The 23355-nt window shown below is 39.7% G+C and overlaps 2 protein-coding genes across 3 annotated transcripts in view; one reads left to right on the top strand and one right to left on the bottom strand.

Moving 5' to 3' along the window:
- The window catches only part of RAVER2 (ribonucleoprotein, PTB binding 2), a 37498-nt gene extending 19608 nt beyond the window's left edge, over positions 1-17890 (top strand). Inside the window, exons 5-14 of one of the 2 annotated variants that reach the window (XM_033151887.1) lie at positions 2484-2610; positions 4462-4544; positions 6545-6643; positions 7288-7399; positions 9049-9314; positions 11403-11514; positions 12623-12771; positions 15022-15111; positions 16347-16472; positions 17147-17890. In XM_033151887.1, the coding sequence (XP_033007778.1) occupies positions 2484-2610; positions 4462-4544; positions 6545-6643; positions 7288-7399; positions 9049-9314; positions 11403-11514; positions 12623-12771; positions 15022-15111; positions 16347-16472; positions 17147-17293 (1311 nt within the window). In that variant the 3' untranslated portion in view covers positions 17294-17890. Of the gene's footprint in view, positions 1-2483; positions 2611-4458; positions 4545-6544; positions 6644-7287; positions 7400-9048; positions 9315-11402; positions 11515-12622; positions 12772-15021; positions 15112-16346; positions 16473-17146 lie in introns of both variants that reach the window. The other variant, XM_033151886.1, reaches the window with a different exon arrangement.
- Positions 17891-19403: 1513 nt separating this feature from the next.
- Positions 19404-23355, bottom strand: part of JAK1 (Janus kinase 1) — a 37234-nt gene continuing 33282 nt past the window's right edge. The window contains exons 24-25 of the mRNA XM_033151885.1: positions 22081-22191; positions 19404-20701 (exon numbers count right to left, since the gene is read on the bottom strand). Coding sequence (XP_033007776.1) covers positions 20600-20701; positions 22081-22191 — 213 coding nt within the window. The 3' untranslated portion in view covers positions 19404-20599. The remainder of the gene's footprint in view (positions 20702-22080; positions 22192-23355) is intronic.

Raw genomic sequence — 23355 nt, 5'->3', positions numbered from 1 at the left:
TTTTTTTCCTGAACTACAAGCCAATAAAATCTCTCCTGAAATTTGAGCCAAAGGCTTTAGAGCACTGTAGTTAAGCGATTTTGGAAATAATTGCCTCTGTAAGAGAGTGCTATGCCATTTTAAAAACAGGCAGTGATAGTAGACATGGTACTGACCAAAAAGCAGAGAAGTATACAACAATTTCAGGATAGTGGAGTTTGCTTAATTTCATGCTTGATGAGGAGTGAAGCTTTCATGCCTTGCTTGTCATATGAGATTATTTCTCGGAATGTTGGATAGCAAGGTATTACTGGAAGTTGTGGTTTTTGTATGCAGCCTTAGATCAGAACGAATTCAACTGCATATGTAATAGTGGCTCACAAACTTCCTTAGGACATAATGTGCTTTTCTCTCTCACCCAGTTTGGAATTTTCTGGCAATGGCCAATATGACATGGCAATCAAAAGGCAGAATGAAAGCAATTAGGTAGCAGAAATGAGTAATGTGGAGTAGAATATGGCTTAATAAGCAGAAGACGAGCAAGATGCCATGTAGGGCAAAGCAACATTGGCACTCACATACTGGACCTTGGTGCAAAAGCTTTGCATATCATCTACATCTTGGATGGCAGCCAGATTTTTTTTAAAATGAAACGAAGACCCTTGGGATTCCATTTTGCATATGAAACCACTGAAGCGAAGCCCAATAATACCTCAAAATGAGAAGTTATTTTTGATTAGAATGTAATGCTGACATGCTGAGAAACAGGCTGCTAAAATATCAATTCCTTTGTTGTTGGATGTGTGTGCTCTTGTAACCCACTGGTAACCCATTGGAAAATTTGAAATTTTCCACTTTCTGATTTCACAGTCCTCTCATGAGGAGAATTGGCTGTGTGACCAGGCCTTTCATTAAGACTGTACTTTGTTGGAACAGTTAAGAGTTCACTAGGAAGTTGCACACATACACACATTGATTCCTTCAAAATAAAATGATATAAATAGATAAATGTGCACTGAATAAAAAAACCATGGTTTTACGCGCCCATCTTTCTCAAGCTGGAACACTTTCACACTGGCAGTCAGGCTCAATACCTTGATCTGAACCTGGGATCTCTTCTCACTGTGAGAGACCAAGGCCTGTTGCAGAGAAGCAGTGTGTTAAGCTGCAATTCAGATTGGTGCTACTGATCATGTGGTCTTGTCTGATAAAAGATATTCTCTAGTAAAATCCGGTATTAGTCTTAGTTCGAGAAGAGGGGAGGGGTTGGGCAAATATTGGCTGCTTGTTTTCTTGAAATTTTAGACAGGCTGGACATCCTTTGATGTCAAGTACACACAGTTGGGTTGTGTGTGTGTGTGTCAAAGTGCTGTTGGAATTATATTTCCATACTTTGTGGAAATTGGTGCTAATTGAACTGTGCCTAATGCACAAGTATTGTTCCTCCTTCCTTTGGAAGCAAATGTTTAAGGTCACATGACTCAATGCTCTCTAATACCAAATGGTCCCAATTTTAATCCCTGGCAACTCCAGATAGGGTTGTCTGGAACCCTGGAGAACCACTGCCAGTTAAAAGTAGATAATACTAAGCTAGATGGACCAATGATTTGGTGTGGTTTAAGGTTATGCCTTGTGTTAAGGATTAAATATAAAATGGGCCCCGTTGAAAAGTACAGAATTAACAAAGGTACAGTACAGTGATGTGGAAGGAAGGAAAAGTTAAAAAGTGTCTATCACTGGTGTTGGCAGATATAAAAAGCTATGAATAACATAATCTAACCTAGTGATTTGATTGGTTGACATGTATTTTCAATAAACAACATTGTAGGTTTTATATATATATTCATAGAGTAGTAGTGAAATAGTTAAGGGGACTTTGCTATCTTTGAATATTTTCATTGTGATGGTACATACGTAGTTTTGTCTTTGGTTAAATATTTTCTTGGACAGCTTTTCTCAACTTTGGTTTACCATATTTTGTTGGACTACCACTCCGATCATCCATAGGCAAGAGGGGCAGCAGTCAGGGATGATGGGAGTGGTAGTCCAAAAACATTTGGGAACCCGAGCTTGAGAGAGGCTTATTTTTAAAAGACTATCTGAGATTGCAGTTAATATTATTTTATTAGCTTTGACAGTGCATATAATTAAGACAGCCTGCTCATCTTACTGTCTTTTATCATAAATGCTTGAAGTCGCAAAATAAAAAATAAGATTGCCTATGTATAAATGTTCATGAAGTGATGCTCCTTGCAGTCACAGATCCTTACCCTTAATAAGCATATATGCAGTAACTGAAATATAAATGGCTAAAAGGGAAAATGGGAGCATCTCTAGTCTCTTGTCAGAGTTACAAAAGGTAACTCAATGTGTTCAGTCTTACATGTGACCGAGAAGCTACTTGAAGTTCAACAGCTATATGCAAGCAACTCTGCTTTACAAAATGAACTTTCTTCTATCTTGGGAGAGAATCTGATTTTTTCCCTATTTCTTCATAATTCAAGATGAGGAACAACAGAAAAGGTTTGCTTCCTGAACCAAATGCAGTGCAGATTATGAAAAGCTTAAATACCCCAGCGATGTTACAAATGTTGTTGCAACCCCAGTTACATGGATGTTCTAATAAACTTGGTAAGATTTTTAAATATATCTGTCTGTCTCTGTCTCTATCTGTCTACCTATCTATCTATCTACCTACCTATCTATCTCTATCCTATCTATCTATCTATCTATCTATCCATCTACAGTATATCTGAAGTGGGGAAAAGTCTCCACCTTAGTAAAGGCTTTTGAATACAGACTTACTGTATTAAAACAGGTTCTGGGGCCACATTCTTGTGATCCTTGCATTGCATTGGCCCTAATTCACATATCCTTGGAGGACCTCACTGCTTGCTTGCTTGCTTGCTTTATAAAAACTATCAAATTATTCCAGTGTTCTGACTCCTTGAACCAGTTATAGATCCGTAAGAGAACCTGTCCTCTTCTTTTTCTTTGTAAAAAAATGCTTTCTGGATCATCCTTGGGATATACCGGTTGACTCTCCCAAATACCCACAAAAGTTTTAGTGATTCTTTGCTTAGTAGGGTTTGTTTTTCTGTGTTTCACCAGTTCTAGCTTTAATATGTTTTCAAAATTGGAATATCAAGAATTAGCCATACTGCTGCATATTTGCTTTTTGTGTAGCAGCACAAGCTGTGTCGTGTGCTGCTCAAGTGAAAACTCATTTCTGTGCCAAGCAAAGTGTGCAAAGTTGGCTTGCTCTGCTTTACCTCCAAAAGCTCATGTGTGCTTTCCCTTTATATTAGCTATGGCTGGTGCATAATTAAATGCAGCTGTACAGTTCTTAAGAATCAAAAAGGAGATTTTGTTTCACCCCTTTCAGATTCTGCGTTGGCTTCCATAGTCTTTCACCAGCAGAAGTAACTCTAAACTGTATCATTCTCTAATTGGTGTGTTTTCTTCTTTGTGGCCAACTGGACAAAACCTGCCAGGACGTGTTCATTGTTATCAGCATTCAAGGACTTCACATTGTCAGGGTATCAGGGTTTTTTGTGGGAGATAGGAAAATTCACATCTAAGAGGAATTGTAATTTTTGTCTGCATGCTACCAAATACAGTGGTACCTCGTGTTATAGACGGGATCCATTCCAGAGGCCCATCTGTAACGTGAAATGCCCGCAACTCAAAGCGCTATGTCTGCGCAGGCACGCAGTGCGATTTCGCACTTCTGCGCATGCATGAGCGGCAAGACCCGGAAGTAACCCATTCCGGTACTTCCGGGTTGCCGCGGGATGTAACGTGAAAAGACACAACATAAATCGGACGAAACACGAGGTATGACTGTACCAAAGCAAATCCAATGTGAAGTGCAAGCAACTGTAAGGCATATGAAGAAGTTTCATTGGCCTAGTTTGCAAGTAATGCAATGGTTTATTGCTACGTGCAAAAGCTAATGACAAGCCTAAGCAAAGCCTCAAACTTGAGTGCTCCACTCTTCCTCTCTCCTGTGTCTATGAGAAGGACTATACAAATGTTGAGTTTCACTTTTCACCTACTTTGTGTCATGTGAATCAGATCTCTGTTTTAAAACAGACTGGTCATTTTCTAAATAAGACATGTTCAAAACGTAGCTTTTGAAGGTAGCTTTGTTAACTAACCAGAGTTTGTGACAGGCCATAATCTCTGGTTTGTATGCAACAACAAGCAGAGATTCTAAAATGAACTTCTCTGGGACACTAAATATGTGAGAGGAGGAGAGGAAAGGAGCCCTCGATTTTGTTTGGGTTCATTCCAGCAAAACCATGAGTTAGCATTTTGTGCAAATGATGATGATTTTAGCTATTTACACATCTAGCAGAACAATTGAAAAATAGCAAGGCAATTGTGGCATTTATAGCAATTATTTATACTGTTTATATATACAGGGATTAAGTGCTGTGGATTTATAATAAATATGGCAATCTGTTTACTCTAAAGCAGTCCTTGGAGCTCCCATGAGTGTGGCCCACCTTGTAAACCCATCAATCAACCCAGCCTTTTTGCATTTCAACAATGTTCATCAGGTATGTCTATAAGCTGATATAAAATATTTTTGCAGAGTAATTTAAGTCAACATGCACAGTGAGAGTTCATGTGCAGCTAGTGCAAAATGTCAATTGTATTCTAGGGTTGTAGTCAATATAGCATTAAGGGGAACATTGCTTCAGTGCAAAGATTTCTCCTTGTGCAATGGAACATTCTCCCCATCCCCACCAGATCTGTTATGGGGTTTCACCCAACCCAGCAGAACAGATTTGGGGATGGCACATGGTCAAGAAAGGAAGGAAGTTCCATTGTGCAAGTGGATCTTATTTTGCTCATGCAGCTCTTTAGTTGAATACCACCTGTTTTCATTGACTTCTCATGTAATAACAATAAGATATTTTATGATCCACACTTCAGAATGGAGTGCTGAAATATCTTTGGAATTACCTTGAGTTCTTAACTGAAAGATGTATCATCTTACAATGCAGTACTGTGCAATAATGCTTGCTTTCCTAAATGCACTCTCAAAAGAGAAAAGGCCCAAATATCATTGATTTATTAATTAAACATCAGACAAAGAGAAGGACATATTAAAATAAAGCATCTTTTAGTTAGGGAGATGTTCCAAGCATAACCTCATTTTGAACTGTCTGAGACAGCATGAAATCTTGGAAATTTTTATTTGACCCACAATGACAGATTGTTCTAAAGTTTGGGGGAGGGAGAAGTTAAGAATAAACTATAAAGCAAATATAGTGTTTCCCTTTAAAATTCTATTGTATTGCTCAAGGAAAACACATGCTAAGCCTCCAACTTGTTCTCTTAACAGAACTCCTATAAGCCAACATGAATCCAAAGATAATAAACCTTGCTTCACTTTTCTAGAAACACGCTGAAGCATGAGGATCTTTGTTTGTTTTCTAAACCAGAAGAGAGAGAGAGAAAATAGGTATAATGTGATATGCAGTTGATTCGCACTCGGCAGATCAGAGGGCCAATCGCACTTCTGCATTTGGAAGTGTAACTGCTAAAGTTGTGTAGGCGTTAGCTGTTACCGCTATTATGTAGGACTTGGGTTTATACCCAGAGAAAATTGCTTTCCCCCCCCCACAGGAAGTATCACTGGAGAAATATGTTGCATGCTTGCATTTTAAAAAGTAACCCGTTCCCAAATACATGCCATTAGTGTTTATCTCTATGGTCTTTGCCAATTACGTAACTACTTTGCACAGGAGCAGGCGTGCCTTTCCTCAAATCACAGTGAGGAGGCATGTTTGACTGTAGTCAGAGTCTGAATGATGAGGCTTGAGAATCCTGCCTTGGATTAGGTATGCAACAACCCAACAAGGAGGTGCTTTTACTTTGCAACAGAATTATGCCCTGATTATACTTAACGGAAGAATTATGGTTTAAATGAGTCATTAAACTTGACCCAGAAAGATTAATTAAACTGTCATATAATCAGCTGTATTTTTTTTAACACCATACTTGTGATATCATTGCTGAAAGATTTATTTTTATACTTAACTCCTGACTAATTTAAATTGCTGCAGCTTCTTTAGAATCCAGTGGTTTTGTTTTTATGTAATTGGTTGAAGAAAGCTGGGAGCTCCCTTTATCTGTGTTATACTGCAGTTTACTTCCAATTTTTTTTTGATAAAGTTGTTTTGTTTGAAGAATGTTTAAGTCCAATATCATATATTGAAACAAGCATTGAGGGGAGGGGGACCAGATTAAATGCTTTGAGGTTCAAAGTGATTGCTGCAGGGGACTTTAGATAGTATAAAAAGAAGGGAATAGATAGTTCTTCCAATTTATAATGGAGACTATCCTGAATAATAGAGTAACTTTAAATAACCTCTTAACAGAATTGTGAATTGACAATAGCAGATAATTAATGTAGCTCTTGAATTTACCTTTCTTTAAACTGAGATTGTAGAGTTTTCTGACAGACATATGAAAATATTTATTCTTCTGTATTTGAATAATGCTGGTTTCATATATAACTCATTTCTGCCCCCCCCCTTTAAACTGACAGGGACCAGTTCTTGGAAATGCATCTAGTTTGCTGCTACAGAACCTTTCCAATTTACAGCTGGCACAACTAGCGAAGCTTGAGAATATTCAGACAAATAGTGTGAGTTGAAAACTTAGACTGACCATAATAAACCTGTAGTAATCTCCTTTAGTCTATAATTCTGGATTAGATAAAAAGTGGGGAAGTCTTCCTCCTAGAGCAGGGGTGGCCAACTTCCAAGAGACTGTGATCTACTCACAGAGTTAAAAACTGGCAGTGATCTACCCCCTTTTGTGGGGTTCAGTCCAAGTTGTTGAGCTTTTATTTAGGAAGGAAAGCACTGTTTTGGGGGGTTCACGTAAAAGTTGTTGAGCTTCTATAGGGAAGAGGAAAGCGATGTTGAGATTTTTTTAGGGAGGAAAGTCCTGTTTTTGGTGGTTCAGGTCATTTTAGGGGTGCAGGGCAAAGATGTTGAGATTTTTTTAGGGGAGCCAAAGTTTTTTAGCTTCTTTGGGGGGAGCCACTGATCTACTGGTGATCTACCACAGACGTCCAGTGATCTACCGGTAGATCACGATCTACCTGTTGGACATGCCTGTCCTAGAGGATGTTATCGTGTTGCACACGAAATGTTTTCTTGTGTCTTTGGTATTCTGTTAATCCAGTAGTATACTCAAAATAAATTACCTGCATTTGAAAGGCTGAGAAACAAGCCTAATAAGGCATCTCTTAAACGTATGCAATTCTTTTGTACTTCCTTGCAGAAACCAAGTTTGCTTGGAGAGCCTCCAGCTGTGCTGCTTCAGACAATGTTAGGAATGGGTGCTGTGCCATCAGTGACTACAGACATGGGGAGTCACGGAGAAGCACGCAATTGCAAGTAACATTTCTGTTGCTGTTATAGTAGCAAATGCCCGCTTCGAAAATATGCTTCTGAGTCAGGTGATGAACCTCAGTCCTGGAAGCCTAATGCAGCTTTCCAGGCACCTCAGTCTTGGCTTTCAGGACTCTTTTCCAGGGCACATTCCTTGGCCACCCATGGCCCTCTGTTTCAGGGCTATGGCCCTCAATGGACCTGCTGCGCAAGTGCTTTTCTCTGTCTTGAAGGTGTCTTTGAACTGTGTAAATGGCTCTTGCTTGCCTGAATTGAACAATGTTTGTGTGGAGGGGTGTGGGTGCATGCAGAAACCTCTGGCTTTTTATGTGGTACGACTGTAGCCTGTTGCAGAATGCAGCCCGCTGAACCAAGATAAAGAGCCATAGTCGTTGCTCCACCCACTTTTGCATGTGGCCCCTGGAAGGTTGTCCATGAGGGAATGTGGCCCTTAAGCTAAAAAAAAGGATTTCCCACAGTGCATGTATAATTAAGAACAGTAGCCCCTTTAGATAGCATGCTCTTTGCTTTGTTTTAGCAACTGTGTTTAACAAATGTTTAACAAAGACAGTTTATGGGTGGCTATGGTTGTTTGCCATGGCGGATTTCAAATACCTGGTAGAAGGACTGCAATCCTGTTATAGGGTAAAGTTAAATAATCATAGAACTGCAGAGTTGGAAGGGACCCTGAGTATCATGCAGTCCAAACCAAATGCAGAACTATGCAGTTGTCCCATACAGGGATCGAACACGCAACCTTGGCATTTGTGGAAGAAGGCAGCAGAAGAAACAATGGGCATCTCACCATGTATTTTTTGTCTTAATGAAAGCTCTGCCTCCAGTTCTACCCATGTTCCTTCAAGAGGCTTCCATGTTTTGCATTTCCCACTTCCTCTGTCACACCCTGTTTAGCTACAGAACAATGTGGGGCTTGGGGCATGGGCATAGGCAGGATTTTTTTTGGGGGGGGGAGGCATGATTGGTCAGTTAAGTATTTCTATTGTTTTACTTGATCTAGGGCCAGCTAACCCCCCCCCCCAGCTACTGTCATGGCTCGGGGGTGGGGTGGACGGACAAGAAGCGGGGGGCAGGGACAGGAACAGAGTACCCTGAAGAAAAGTGTGGCTGGCAGCATTTTATTGTAGCTCCAGATTGTTTCCTCTGAAATAAAGAGGAGGTGGACTGACATGCTGCTGTGCTGGAATGGCCAGTATGGGACGGAAGTTCTGGAAGGAGTCTATGTCTATGTTCCACTTGTTAGCAGGTGTTGGCTCCCATATTACTGACAGTTCAGATGTTTTAAGGTATGAAGAGCCATAGCTTTCTCCTTCACAACAGAAGATTCTTCCTAATGCTTTCTTGCCTAAGGCAGCCTCTTTAATTTTTCTCTGTGACATTTTAAAGCACAAGATCCCCCTTTTCGGTTGCTAGCAATGGTTAAGGTGTAAGACCAGTTGTATAAATAGCAGAGTTAGAGAGTCTTTTGAGTTTTAATGTATTTCCTTGCCCGCCACTAGAGTTATCTGTTCCGTTACAATCATTTAAATAGATTTCTCAGTGCTTTTCACATAATAAACAACATGAGCAGGATGTTCTAGTAATTCTTGCCTAATATAGCTTCCTTTTTCCCCATTTATGGTTGGCTGCACAGTATCTAATCGGACTGCAGCTCAAACGCCGGTTGCAACAGGGATTGGCATGCTGCCCTTCTTTCCAAATCAGCATGTATCTGGACAAGCAGTGCCAAGGCAAAACAACACGCAGGACAAGCTGTCAACCGCAGTAGGACTGACAGAAGGCACTGGCTCAGGGTCCCAGGGTTATCTGCAAAGCTTACCAAATGTCGCTGCTGGAGGCCTACGGGCAGGACATCTCAAGCAACAAGGCCAGGCAAAGAGCCCTGATTCAAGCTTGGGGGTAAGAAGTTGAGTACATTATTTTGAAAAAATGTTTTAAAAACCTTTTTTTTGTTACTGATAACTTTGTTTTATTATCATTGTAAACTGCTTCAAAAAAAATTTTTTTTTTGCTTCTCTTTACATTCAAGTGGCGTATATATTTTATGAGTTCAGTACAGTCGTACCTTGGAAGTCAAATGGAATCCGTTCCAGAAGTCTTTTCATATTCCAAAGCATTCGGAAACCAAAGCACGACTTCTGGTTGCTTGCAGGAAGCTCCTGCAGCCAATCAAAAGCCCCATCGGACGTTCAGGTTCCAAAGAACGTTCACAAACCGGAACACTCACTTCCGGGTTTGCAGCATTTTACAGCCAAAATATCCAAGTACCAAGGCATTCGGGACCCAAACTATGACTGTATTGCAATTCCATTCAGGTGTTGGTGTTGTTAAAGTCCATAGGAAATAACACCTTCATGTAATACTTCCACTACTGTTCATTCTTAATTTCACATGAATTTAAAACTGCTTTTCTTATTCTGAACTTGCAGGAGATGAAACATTAGTGCTGTTAATATTTACCCAGCTTAAATTTTATATTTGTAAATATTCTATGTGGGGTTTTTATTATGCAGCAGAATCTGATGTATAGATAATCAATGTTTCTTTTATGATGTAAAGTATATTATATTTAGTTAAAATTTCAAAACAGTGCATTGGGACTAGTGCAGAGATAATTAAATGGGCTTTCCAAACTGCAGTTAAGATGAGTTAGGCCATGATATCATCCACACTTTGCATTGAATTCCACTGCCTGTCTTAACCACGGTGCAGCACTGCATTATAATTGCCAGTGACATTAACTGCAATCTATCTGAAACAGGCTCAAATAAATGAATGAATGCATGAATATGGCTATCAGTCATGGATGCTTTTGTTGTGATTCCTGCATTCCAGGAGGTTCTGCTAGATGACCCTCAGGGTCTCTTCCAATTCTACAACAACAACATCAAAACCCCACACAAAATCTTAACCAAGATTTGAAATCTAAATCACTTTTAGTCATACCAAGAGTGTTATGGAGAGGGAAGAGTGTTTATTCCTGGGCAAGGAATAAATGCAGGGTACTTTGGAAACACATTTTTAACTGGAGCCTTTTTGCATTAACATAATTTCCATTTAGGTGGTGGTTTGCAAGGCGTCCGCTAGGAGTAAATAGATGTATGTTTTTGCTGTGTTGATACAAACCTGACCCGTGGTTCTTCCTTTGTCTTTCAAGAAACAATGAATGGAAAGTGAGGAAGAGTTATACAATTCTTATCCAACTTATGAAAATTCAGAGTGGGGGCAAGATTCAATATGGCGCCTGTAAATGAAATGCAACTTCCTCTTGCTCCTCTCCCCTGTCCTGCTCACATTTGCTCTGGGGGTGTCTCCCTACTCACCAGAGAATGCATAAGGGGGGGGGGCTGTAGTGAGGAAGAGAGAAGGGTTAAGTCCCATTTATAGAAGCAGAAGTCCACTGCACAAATAGGATAAACCAGCTGAATATCATTCTTGTACCTTTTTTTGGTTTTGTTTGTTTCTGTACCCATTTTCTCTCTTCATCTCTGCACATAGGTACCCACCCTAACAGTTGATTGCCATAACACTGATGCAACACTTTCCTGCCTTATATATGGTAGGATTACAGTGGTGCCTCACAAGACAAAATTAATTCATTCTGCGAGTCGTTTCGTATTGCGAAAATTTCGTCTTGCGAAGCATGGTTTCCCATAGGAATGCATTGAAATTTAATTTCCATAGGAATGCATTGAAATTTTCGTCTTGCGAAGCACGACCATAGAAAAATTTGTCTTGCAAGTCACCTAAAAAATCGCAAAACCCTTTCATCTAGCGAGTTTTTCGTTGCGCGAGGCATTCGTCTTGCAAGGTACCACTGTATAGAATTGCAGCCTTAGTCTCTTCAGCTCTTTGGGTCTATGTTATGAGAAGTAAAATTTCCCTAATAGGATGTATAATTTCAATATCTGTTCGAAATGTTTTTTTTTTTTTTTGTCATTTGACCTGTAGTAGAAATGTTGACATTTTATTCACTTTTTACTTCAGAGTTCTTCAAAAAACCAGACCTCTCTACTGGGAGAACCTCCCAAGGAAATCCATCTGAGTACCAATCCCTACTTGAACTTGGCAAGTGTGCTGCCTTCAGTCTGTCTTTCAGGTAAGCAGGTAACCGGTGCCTCTGAAGCAACCCTTGGGTTTTCTCAAGAGGGGGGGTGTAGTTACTGTAGTTGTAAATAATGCCAGCAGCATTGGTTCAAATTATTTAAAAATAAATATTTCATTTTAAGAAGATTGCCATTAAAAGAAAAATTAACACTGTAGCCCATACTTCACAGCTTCTGGAATACCTCATCATATTGTTTATGTTATCTTTGTAAAATTATATGGATGCACTTATTTACATTTATATGCCACTCTACTAAGAATACTTATGCATTACGTTAGCTGGATTTTGCTATCTTAATCTAACTTCATATGATCAAACTAACTAACCCACACTCTCAACCAAACTGTGTGTCTCAAACAAGTTGCATTGCACATAACAGTCCCACCTCTTTAACTCCAGGGAAATGCTGATAAGCAAAAGCCAAACTACTACATATTACGTTGACTTGCCAAGCAGCAGCAGGGCCCACCCACTTTGGATTAGGCCCACAAGGGGGGCATATCTTAATCCTTTCTGTGCACACCAAAGCCTCTGCCCCATGAGCTGCTATTAGTTGCAAGGAAAAATGTGTGTCTTAATTCTGCTAGATTTGACTCTGCTGTTAATTGCAACTGGGTGTGTGTGTGTTTCAGAACTGCAATAGGGTAGGGTAGAGTGGGACAACCCTCACTGTATGCCCATAATCAGGAGCCTAGGGCTCCATGATGATACAGAAGCACATATAGAAGGCAGAATAGTAGTGAAAAGACAGAAAAGATTTATACAAACTTAAATGCCTGCTCTATCTCTTCCCAAGTGTTGGGAGAGGCTTCCAATTGAGGCCTAGTTTCTGATATTAATTAAGAGACAAGCCAATGGTTAGGCAGCAAAATTGCCCTGTTCTGTATTACTGCCAGAATTTCATGGGAACTTATACTTCGATGAAGAATAAGATCTTCAGTCAGGGTGATAACCAAGTGCTCAACATCACTCCTTCCTTTTTCAGCCTGGCTTTGGCCTGGGGGGTTATGGATTGATGGTGAACATTCTGTTTTAGATGAAGCCTTGTTTTCAATCTTATAGGACATGTAAGAATGCTTTTTTCTTCTTCTTCAAGCAGCAGCAATTGCCAGCAAAGCCAGTAATACTAAGCAGCAGGCCGGACTTTCAAATAACTCACTCAGTGCTGCAGCTGCTCAGGGAACCACAGCACAACAACCGGTGGAAAGCTATTTTAACTATTCACCACAATATGAGGATTACACACAGGTATGTGGCTTGAATATGGTTTCATTGCAGCTGGTGGCTGTGTGTTTTGTTTGGGTCAGAGTTTGTTATAGAAGCGTGACTGGGTTCTAGGCAGATGATCGTTTAAGGAGACCCATAAATTATCATGCATTAAAAACATCAGACAGTGAGTCAGATTTCTAGCTGGTAAATGTTTTGTATGATGTAAGCCTTGTAAGGGATGGTATAAGCTTTGGAATACCATTCACAGAGTCATGAACCTTCCTGTGCTGGAAGTTGAATAAAATGGTTCATGTGTCGGTTTTGAATAGAACATTAAGGGAGAAAGTATAACTGTTACCTGTCTGCATTTTGCCACTTTTTTAAAAGTTCTTTTGAATTTGCTTTCTTCTAAAGTGCCTGGTCTGCCTTGTGTGTGTTGCTGCTAATTGTGGAAACTGTTGACAGCAGGATTCTGTAGGTCTCTGCTGGCGGACAATCCTGCTGTCAACAGCTTTTCATACATTTAATGGGAGCAGAAACAAATAGCACCATTTAATATGGAAGCACAGGGAGGCAGATGATTCTAAACAGGTGAGGGAGGTGCTGCTATTAGTGCACCTGGAACCACTGCGTCCTTTAGACCCAGTTCAGCTCAAGAGGGAACACCAGCACTGTTTTCCATTCAGGAAGTTTCTGACACTGATGAGAAGTAACTATGGCATGCAGACACACGTGTACAACACTGTTTAAGGCTTGGGGGAAGTTGATCCAGTTGAGCTACTACAGCAGCTTAGTTTATTGAATCCTGAAAGAGAGAATTAAGAGCATTTGATAATCAGCTGGTTTGATCAAGTTTCTCACTGGCATTTCTCATAATGTATTCAATCCATGCCGGAAGTACTGAACTGTGAATGTTGCTGGGGAAGCCTTCTTTTCCTCTGTGAACATGGAGCTGACCAGCCCCCCTCAAATAAATACACTGTAGCTACTAGCATAGCACAACAAATGCTTGTTATCGATTATGCAAGGCAGGTTGCAGCCAAACTTAACGATTAATTCACCAAATACAGCATTTATAAAAGAAAATGTAATAAAAGATCATAGAATCATAGAGTTGGAAGAGACCACAAGGGCCATCCAGTCCAACACCCTGCCAAGCAGGAAACACCATCAAAGAATTCCTGACAGATGGCTGTCAAGCCTCTGCTTAAAGACCTCCAAAGAAGGAGACTCCACCACACTCCTTTGCAGCAAATTCCACTGTCGAACAGCTCTTACTGTTAGCAATTCTAAGTAAATTCTACCTTAGCTTGTGATGAATGTTGCTGAACAGATGGTAAGCCTTTGATTTAGTCTTCTGTTTTAACTCAATTTATCTAACCTGCACAAATTCTAGTTGGCCTTTCATCCTCTTCTTTATTTTTTTCCTGGACAGTCAGTCAGTATACATAATACAAGGCCAACAGGTGTCATTAAAAATGGGTCTCATGACAACTTCAGCCTGGTTGGTTTTAAACTAGTCTTGCAAATATTTTCAAAAGCCAGAGTGTAAGTCTGTTCGTGTCACATTGACAACATAGTACTGCAGCCGCATTCTCATCCAAGTCTCTAAAGACATTGCAACCTGTTAGCCAAGAAGCATTATTTGCTGTAATACTCAAAGTTATCTTTCAGCCAAGACAGAGGATTTTACATTTGAGAAATATAGATAAACATGCAAGGGCAGAAACTTGGCCACTCTGTGAGAACAGGATGCTGGAATTTTCTTACATTTTGAGTTATTTCCCACAAATCAAAATACTCGTCACAGAGACTGTATTGGTTTCTTTCTAAAATAAAGGATGTGCCTAATAGATGGAGCCAATCTATTAATTCTCCTGTAGCTGTGCAAATTGCTGAATAAATTATAGGATTATGATTGTCAAAATACCTCAAGACACTGAGTATTAAACATTTTCCAGAACTTCCTGAAAAACCTTTAAGTTATGAACCTGTTAGATATTGTTGGGGGATTAAAGCTGATAAATCAAGGAATCAACTAGGTAAGCGTATATAAAAACACAAAATATTGCTGAGTGATTTGCTATTGGAAATGAAAGAGAATAAGTAGGAGGTAGCAGAGGAAGCACCACCTTAACTTTCTCTTGCATTCGGATGGAGCCGATTGATCCAGATTAACAAAAACATGCATATGTATTTGTTTTTGCAAAGCTTGTGCTTTTAATGTCTCGTAACGTAATAGTGCGAAATTGCAGTTGATAAATTAAAAAATTGCCTTGTCTTTTGCAGGATTCAGTCCAGCAGTGGTATCAACAATATGCCCAGGCATACCATACCATCCAAACTAGAGTAGGGGAATTAGAAAATGGTGGCTCAGAGGTAAGTGGATGGCGATTCAGTCAGCTTAACCAGCAGCCTTTGTCAAGGTTGTCGGTAACCAAGGCTAGATTCTGAAATTCAACCAAAATAACAGATTATGTAGCACTTCTTATAATTTTCTCCCTGAAGTTCTTTCAGTAAGCACATTTCATAATCTTAAGGACACCTGTGTGCCATGAAGTAACCAAACACTATTTGAATACAGTCATACCTCTAGATACGATCGCTGCAGGTTGCGTTCATCACGGGATACGAACACACCGAACCCGGAAGTACTGGAACAGGTTACTTCCAGGTTTCTGTGGTTCGCGCATGCACAGAAGCACCTAATCGCGCCACGCACATGTGCAGACGCAGCACTTCAGGTTGCGTGCTGCTCATGTTGCGAACGGGGCTCTGGAACGGATCCCCGTTCGCAACCAGAGGTACCACTGTAATTACTTTTCTTTCTTTGCAAACTTGAGCTTATCCTTCTTAAAAGGAAAAAAAATAGGCTAGGCAGTGTGAACCATAGAATGCTGAATTTCCCTTTTTCCAGGATTCTTTTTGTAAATGAAAATTATCCAGGGTATTTATAGGATAGGTATTTGTCGGTAATAGAAACATTCCTTTTAATGGAATGAGGTACATTCCTCTTATGTTCATGTTCTGCATTTATAATCGCCTGAGTTTTCCTTGGCTGATCTGTGCAAAGGAAATCAAGTAAATTGTTCATTGTGCTCTAGCAAAATCTCAATACCATTGTCAAAACTCCTGTAATTTTAGGGAAGCATTTTAACAAGGTGATGTAGCAAAGGTTACAGCATCTGAAAAACAGAATGAACTGGTTTTCATTGGTATTTAGGGTAAAACATCTCCCAAGTTTGGTACTGACCATGTTTCTGGGTAAGATGTCTGAGAAAATAACCATACTCTCCCCAAACAGTAAAGGGAGATTCTTAGAGATACTTTGCCTTTAAGAAACATATACTACTTTTGAATACAGGCAACAACAGGTTTGTGTGTGTCCAATTGAGGTGCGACTGCACATGTGCACATCCCAGCGACTTGGAAGTGGCTGGAAAAGCAGGCATGGTCGAATGGGCTTATGCGCCCTCTGCTGTCACACGTCATGTGATACTCTCCTCTTTCTGTCACAGAATTTATGATTAATCATTTCTCCCAGAAATATGTCTCTGTCTCTATTCAGTGGCCAGCAACCATAGTGTTTCCCTTTCTCTGTTTTCTCCATGTAGGAATCTGATAGTGGAGTGTATGGGGACTTCAGCAGCTACTTGCAAGTCATGCCGTCATATTACGCTGCCACCCAGGGGTCCTTCCATCCAGGCATTTTGCCACTTGCGCCTCAAAACCAACTGAAGGTAAGAGGAAAGAGTTGGCACGCTTTTTCCTGAAGCAGCCGATAAATTACACTACACATCTGTGATGGATAGCCTTTCAGCATTCTCATGTATTTTTAAATAGTATGCAAATGAGAAATTTAGTTAGGTACAGCTTTCCAAACTCCTGCAACAGTGTGCCTTGACAAAATGCAGCGGATGAGTAGGATGAAAGTGCAATAAATAAATAAATAAGCTAAAATTCTTTCACACACACACACGTACGTGTGTGTGTGAGAGAGAGAGAGATAGAAATGCAGTCAATTTTTTATATTAGAGAGAGAGAGTGAAGCAGAGAGACCAATCTGGAAAAGTCTGCATACTGTAGTCTGTTTCTCTTCTGGCACCTATATGTTGCTAGGTTGATATCTTGTGCTGCCACCTGGTGTTCAGAAAACGCATAATGCAGCTTAAGAATTTGTCAGGGCTGCTATACAAAGCCTTTTGACTTTTATTTTGTTGCTGTTGAGAAACATTCCAAGTAGCCTTATAGTTTGTCCTAGTCCAATTGTTTTGTTTTATTTTATTTACGTAACTAGATCTAGTGTTGGTCATCCTTAGAGAGCAGTATAGTTTGCTTACAGAAAGGATAATTCAGTATTCTTTTAAATAACTGCACACACATTGCTGTAACAATGGACTTTTATGATGTTTAGATGACACCAATAAGAAATGAAAAGCGGGGCTCTTCGTACCTCATCACCACTCCAGAAGATGGCCCAGTGGAATACGTTGGTCAGCAAACTCAGGGCTCGGGAGTACATTATGCAGAATTGTATCTTAAAAGAAAACGTGTTTATTAAGATCAGCATCTTGCTTGGAGTCAAAGCCACATTCATGTCATCCTTAGCTTTCACTTTTAATATGTATTGTAGATATTGGAGAACCAATCTATGTAGTTTCTCTGAGTAAATTTGTGTGTGGGGAGCTACTAATGGCAGATTACCCTCCAGACTAGTTTCTATGCATTGAGTGACAATTAAGTTATTTCTTAAGCTCTTAAAGAAATGGCAGCTTTGCCCCCTTGAGAATGTCTCTCGAAGCAATAAAATAACAGTGAGAGGAAATGTTCTTGCTGGAAAAGTTGCAGTGGTAGTCTTAAAGAAACAATTGTGTTGGGTTTTTCCTTCTTCTTCAAAGATTTAGATTCTTGGCTGCAAAGTTAAATTCATGTTTAATCCTGATAGCAATATTCCTTTATTGGCTTTAATGGGGTTTGCATATTGGATTACAGCCCAGACAATGGTTAGGTTGAGTATAATCATTGCAGTACTGTCTAGTCAAAGTAGGCAGATCTTTTCTGGATTAAAATAATAATAAAATAGCAGTTGTAGCTGCTAAAGTGGAAGTATGCTAGGAAGATATCAACGCACTTCATTAAAATAAATGATTGCTGGCAATACCAAGTGTGCATGACAAAATTTCCATGAAGAGGATTGATACTAGCTTTGCATTTAGAGTCTTAGGCTTTTAGGTCTATTTCTTGTTAATCTGTTTCTTTGGGGGGTGGGAATAATGTGAATTTCCATTTAGTATCCAGTGGAACTGAATGCATTGCTATCTTACTGACTTGCATTTAGTTTAAGGATCTATCTGCTCCACACCCTGTTTCTATACTACAGTACTCTTGGATTAATCACTGCCACCTTGGAAATTCTTCAGTATCTTTTCTTGCACTTTATAACCATGGCAATTATTTGTGTTCACTGGAACCGGGTGGAATGTGGTATATTATATGCTGGCTCTTAATTTATTTCTAACTCAGATTCACAGAAAGCTACTTTCCTGTTGTTTGGAATATGTTTGAAATAACCAATACAGGTGCCATTTTTCACAGTAACCCCAATTTGTAGGTTTTTGTTTCTGAAGTTAAGATTTAAAACACACGAGGCCCAGCATTAGCAATGGTAAAATCTGCAGTGGGAGGTTATGAAGAAATGCACACCAATGAGGGAAACATAGCTTGTCTGCAGTGAAGAGAGATCAAGGTAAGCCTGATTGAAATCCAGTCAAATTTAAAGTTAGGTGCAGTTTACAAGTTTCTTGATTAGGAGGCTGTTATATAAAACTAATATACATTATTCAGAAGTAACAGAACGTCATAGCGGGATTTTTCTTCTCTGTGTTTAGTATTATTCACATTGAATGTATCTTTTCTGAGCAATCAATTTCTCTGTAAATAAATTGGCAAACTACACTGAAGTATAAAGCTGGTGTGGCTTATTGTGTGCTCCTGAAGGTACATTGTGAATGTTTTTTTTTTTTGGGGGGGAGGCCTGTTGTGAAGCTGAGAAGGGCGAGGGGAGTTGTGTCCTATGAATGCATAGTCTTGTGGCACATTTTAATAACACTTATAGCACCATATCAGCAGGGCTACCTTTCTGAAAACTTGATTTGTTGAGCCAGCTGAATATTTGTAACCCTAGCACATGACAACTCTTTTCTTGAAAAGTCAGTGGTCCCCTAAAGAATATGTGTTGTATTGTTAACATGACTGGAGGTCATATTGCTGGAATATTTTTTTTTTTAAGTTTCTAGGACAGGTTGGGCAACCTTCAGGCACCATAGGTACCCCTCACCTCTGATCTAGAAGCGCTGCTCTATTCATGTTGTACTTATATACCAACCTATTTGCACAGTAAGGGCCCAGATTTTCACAGCAGCAAACTGACTGCCAGTACCAGTGAGGTTATGGCTGGGTAGCTGGCACTGTGATTCTCGTAGCAGTTTGACTTCACCCGTAGAGGTGCACTCAAGACAAGACAGCCAACCCCCCTTGAGAATGTTGTCTCAGCTATGAATGAAGGCAATGCATTAATATTGATAAAATCTTTTATTTTATTTTATAAAGAATAACAAAGTGCATACAGAGTACAGTGGGGAGAACAGGCAGTATTTGCAAGAGGGTTTATCCTTGATAGCATTTCTAATTTGATACACATTACATTATTGCGAATTCTGAATAATTCCTGAAAAGCAATATCTGACTTTAGGAAAAGACTAGCCTCCAATTAGTCTTCCATCTGTTAAGACAAGCAAATTCAGAGTAAGGCAAGGCATGCATTCTGGCCCCAGAGCTTGTACATAGCTCTCTCTTTGTTGCAGAACATACTGAATCCTACTTCTTTTATAGCAAGTGCACAATGCACATCTATCCCCCTACTCCAGGTTGGCATATTATTACAAGAGGTAACATCTTCATTTACAGAGTGCGCATTAAAATCCATGCACCATTCAGCCTCACTGGAGAAATTATGTTTAATTGTCACTTGCAATCTGTTACCCAATAAAAACCCCAAATGTTGTCATGCTTCAGTGGTCTTTCCCCTTACATGATTTTTGCACCCCTAATATAGAGTTTTCCTTTCAAAAGAGAAGGAATATATGAGAAGGACTGACTTCTGTGATGTAGAAATTTTGGAGTAGGTCAGAATGCTCCAGGACAAAGTTCCAATGGTGTCTGGATTTTAAGGAATATAGTAAAAGCAAACGCTACAAATATATATCAAGAGGGAGAAACAATGCTGGGATGACAGGAGTTACTTCAGGTTTGCTGAACACAAACTGCTTTTGCAAGTTGCGATGCAAGTTCAAAAAGTAGCTTGGGATGTGCGGCACAGATCCAAAGTCCCTTTGGGTGTAGGACAAAACTGGGTGTTGGATTCCAACCAAATTTACCTAGCACACCTACTTAATATTCATTTTTGAATGCTGTCGGGAACATTTCTATTTATCTGCCATGATTAACATTTTGTACTGTAATGACAGCCCTACACTGTTTGGAAATCATCTTTTGCTCTCTAATACAACATGATTCAAATTTTGTATAGGCACATATCACTTAACAGTAGCCTTAAAAGATTTTTCCCGCCCTCAGAAGTACTTGGCCCAGCAGCTGAGAGACCCTCTTGGCACAGATATATAAACTGGCAAAATGCTCAGCAATGTTCTCTGCTGCTTGGCCTGATTTATTAGACTCGCGTGTTGGCTACTCAAACAGAAAAACCCTTTTCAGACACAACATTACCAAAGTACAAAATTACACTAGGTAATAAAAAGGCCTTATACACTTTTCAAAACATTTAAGTGGCAAGTATAAAATGTATCGATTACATTTTTTTAATAAGTGCTTCAAATCCTTGAATCAGATTGTGAAAGGTTGTCCGCTCACCTGGGTCTTGAACCCAACACTTCCCCATCAGTTGGTTAACCTAGTAAATGAAAAGGGTAGGTTATGGCTTACACATTGAAATTGCCTTTATTCTTAAAGAAATAAGATTCAGACAATTTAAGTTTGTGTCTACATATACAAACATTAGCCAATGACTGGGTCAGGAAGTGCAAGTTGCTCGATTATCAAGTATTGGCTACAGTAGCGGAAATAGCCAACGTTTAATACAATAAGCTTAACTATGGTATCACTAAAGCTCACATATTATGAGGGAGACACTCCAGGTTGAAGAATCACCACATTCAACACTCTACTGAAAGGATGGAAAACAAATATGCCAGATCCAGGGACTGACATCCCACCCCATATTATGGGCCTAAAAGAGAGCTTTAGATCCTGTTGTTCCAAATTCACTCCTAACAAAGCCCCCTCTACCACCCGCAGGAGCACTGCCAGCTATGGAGGCATCTGCAACCACAAGGAAGCTTCTAGGGGTGAACCTCCTCTGCCTGCAGAGAGAGGGGTCCATAGCATCCTATGGCTCCTGGGATGTCTTCCTACAGACCAACGGGTTGTGCCCATACTACAGGTGAAACTTTAAAAATTAGAATATCGTGGAAAGGTTCATTTCTTTCAGTAATTCAACTTAAAAGGTGAAACTAATACAGTATATGAGATAGACTCATTACACGCAAAGCGAGATATGTCAAGCCTTAATTTGTTATAATTGTGATGATTATGGCGTACAGCTGATGAAAACCCCAAATTAACAATTTCAATTCATCAGCTGTACGCCATAATCATCACAATTATAACAAATTAAGGCTAGACATATCTCGCTTTGCATGTCATGAGTCTATTTCATATATTAAACTCCAGTAGCTACTGAAAACAATTGCTTACATAAATAGAGTTTTCCACGATATTCTAATTTTTCGAGTTTCACCTGTACTTGCTGCTTTTGTTGTAATCTCTACAATAAAATCCTACAAAATACAAATATGGTTCAGTTAAGAAAAAATGTACTGTGGCTAGTCAGTTGGTAGCACTTTTTATATTTATATTCTGTTTTTCTTACCTACCTTGGACTTTTTTTGTCAGGAAACAAAAAAATATGGTAATAGGTCAGTAGATCAATGGGAGAGAGAACCTACAAAATCAGCCTTTGAGAGCTTCTGCATAGCCCTGACTGACATGCGTACAGATAGTATAAAATATGTGAATGAAAATCAGATGGCATTTCCCGGGCCAGTTGAAAGTGTGTGTGTGGGTTTTTTTTAACGCTAAAAACAAAATAATCATCTACCCCAGCTGTGAGAGAATTGTGATTAAAAGAGCTTTTTCCTATGAAAGCTCAAACATAAAGCTATGGGAATTTGCCCAACACAAGACAATGTATAATAATTCTTAATGCCTTACCTCTGGTGGGCAATTTTTAGGACATGGCAAACGTTTGCCTTCTCCCAATATCCGCACAAGCCGTGTCACTGTCATCTGGCCTTGAGTTGGTCCAATCATATTCAGGAATTCCTGTAAGTTATGAAAACCCATGTTTAATCTCATTTCTCTATTAGTAAAAGGGTACAGCTGGGCTGTGTGCAAGAGTCAAGGGAAAGGGTAGGAGTAGTGTCTGCTTGATGATAAGGGCCCAAAGGTATGTAGCAGAACCTTGGTGGGTGAAGAGGTAATGATGGGGGGGGGGAATAGTTGGGATATGTATGTAAGCACAGCTGCCATTCCAAAGACCAGCAATAGTGGGTTGTACATAGGGAGCATGGGCACTGGGACAGAGGGTTACGGTAAATGGAATGCAAACAAAAGCAAGCAAGTCAGCTTTGATGTAGAGACCAATGTGGATTACCGAAACCTGGGGAGATTGAAACTGGCAGAACCCAGGCTTCAGTTTATTGAATGAACCCCTCCTTCCCTCTTTGTTGACCTCTTGTGTCAACCAAAGATTGGGACGCCCAACCCCTTGGGAACAGTTTCACATCTCTGCAAAGGATGAACCCCTAAAAGTGAAATTTCCAAAAATAGAGAGGGTGTGTGTCTGAGTGTGTGAGTTACATCTTTGTCTCATGAGACAAAAATGAGAAAAAAGTGTCCTCCTTGAGGTCAAGCTCAGTACTACTTTAAAGTACAGGAAGCCTGCACTTGGGAGAGTTTCAAAGGCACCCAAAGAGAAATTTAAGAGCTTGCCTACTGGTAACCCAATTTTATAATGACTACATCCAGTGCTTTTTTCAGGGGGTACTCAAGGGCACCTCTTTAAGTGTGGCACTTACTGAAACAACTTCATGGTGAGTACTGGCACCTATTTGTCTAGGGGGAAAAGCACTGGCTATTTATCAAATTTCTAAGATCCCTAAACAACCTATAAGTAGTAATGGTTCTCCTGTAAACATAAATAACTAGTTTCAAACATAAATCATGGGACCAGCTATATAAAGTATGATCATTTTCATCAAATAAAAGGTCTATGTTCATCCTTTCATTTCATCCCAACTTAAGCTTAGGAGTTTCATAAGTGCTTCGGGGGGGGGGGGTCGTTTTCAGACAGTGAACAACATTCCCCTAAATGCAATGTTATCCATGTATGCACACACTAACTGCCCTGAAATCTGGGGTTTTTTAAGATTAAGTAGGGAAAAGACCCTTAAAGCACTTACACACACTTTGCTCTTATTTTGGAAG

Source organism: Lacerta agilis, chromosome 6 (genome assembly GCF_009819535.1).
Source record: "Lacerta agilis isolate rLacAgi1 chromosome 6, rLacAgi1.pri, whole genome shotgun sequence".
NCBI classification, from domain to species: domain Eukaryota; kingdom Metazoa; phylum Chordata; class Lepidosauria; order Squamata; family Lacertidae; genus Lacerta; species Lacerta agilis.
Note: the sequence above shows the minus strand (reverse complement) of the source record. Positions and strands in the feature narration are given on the sequence as shown.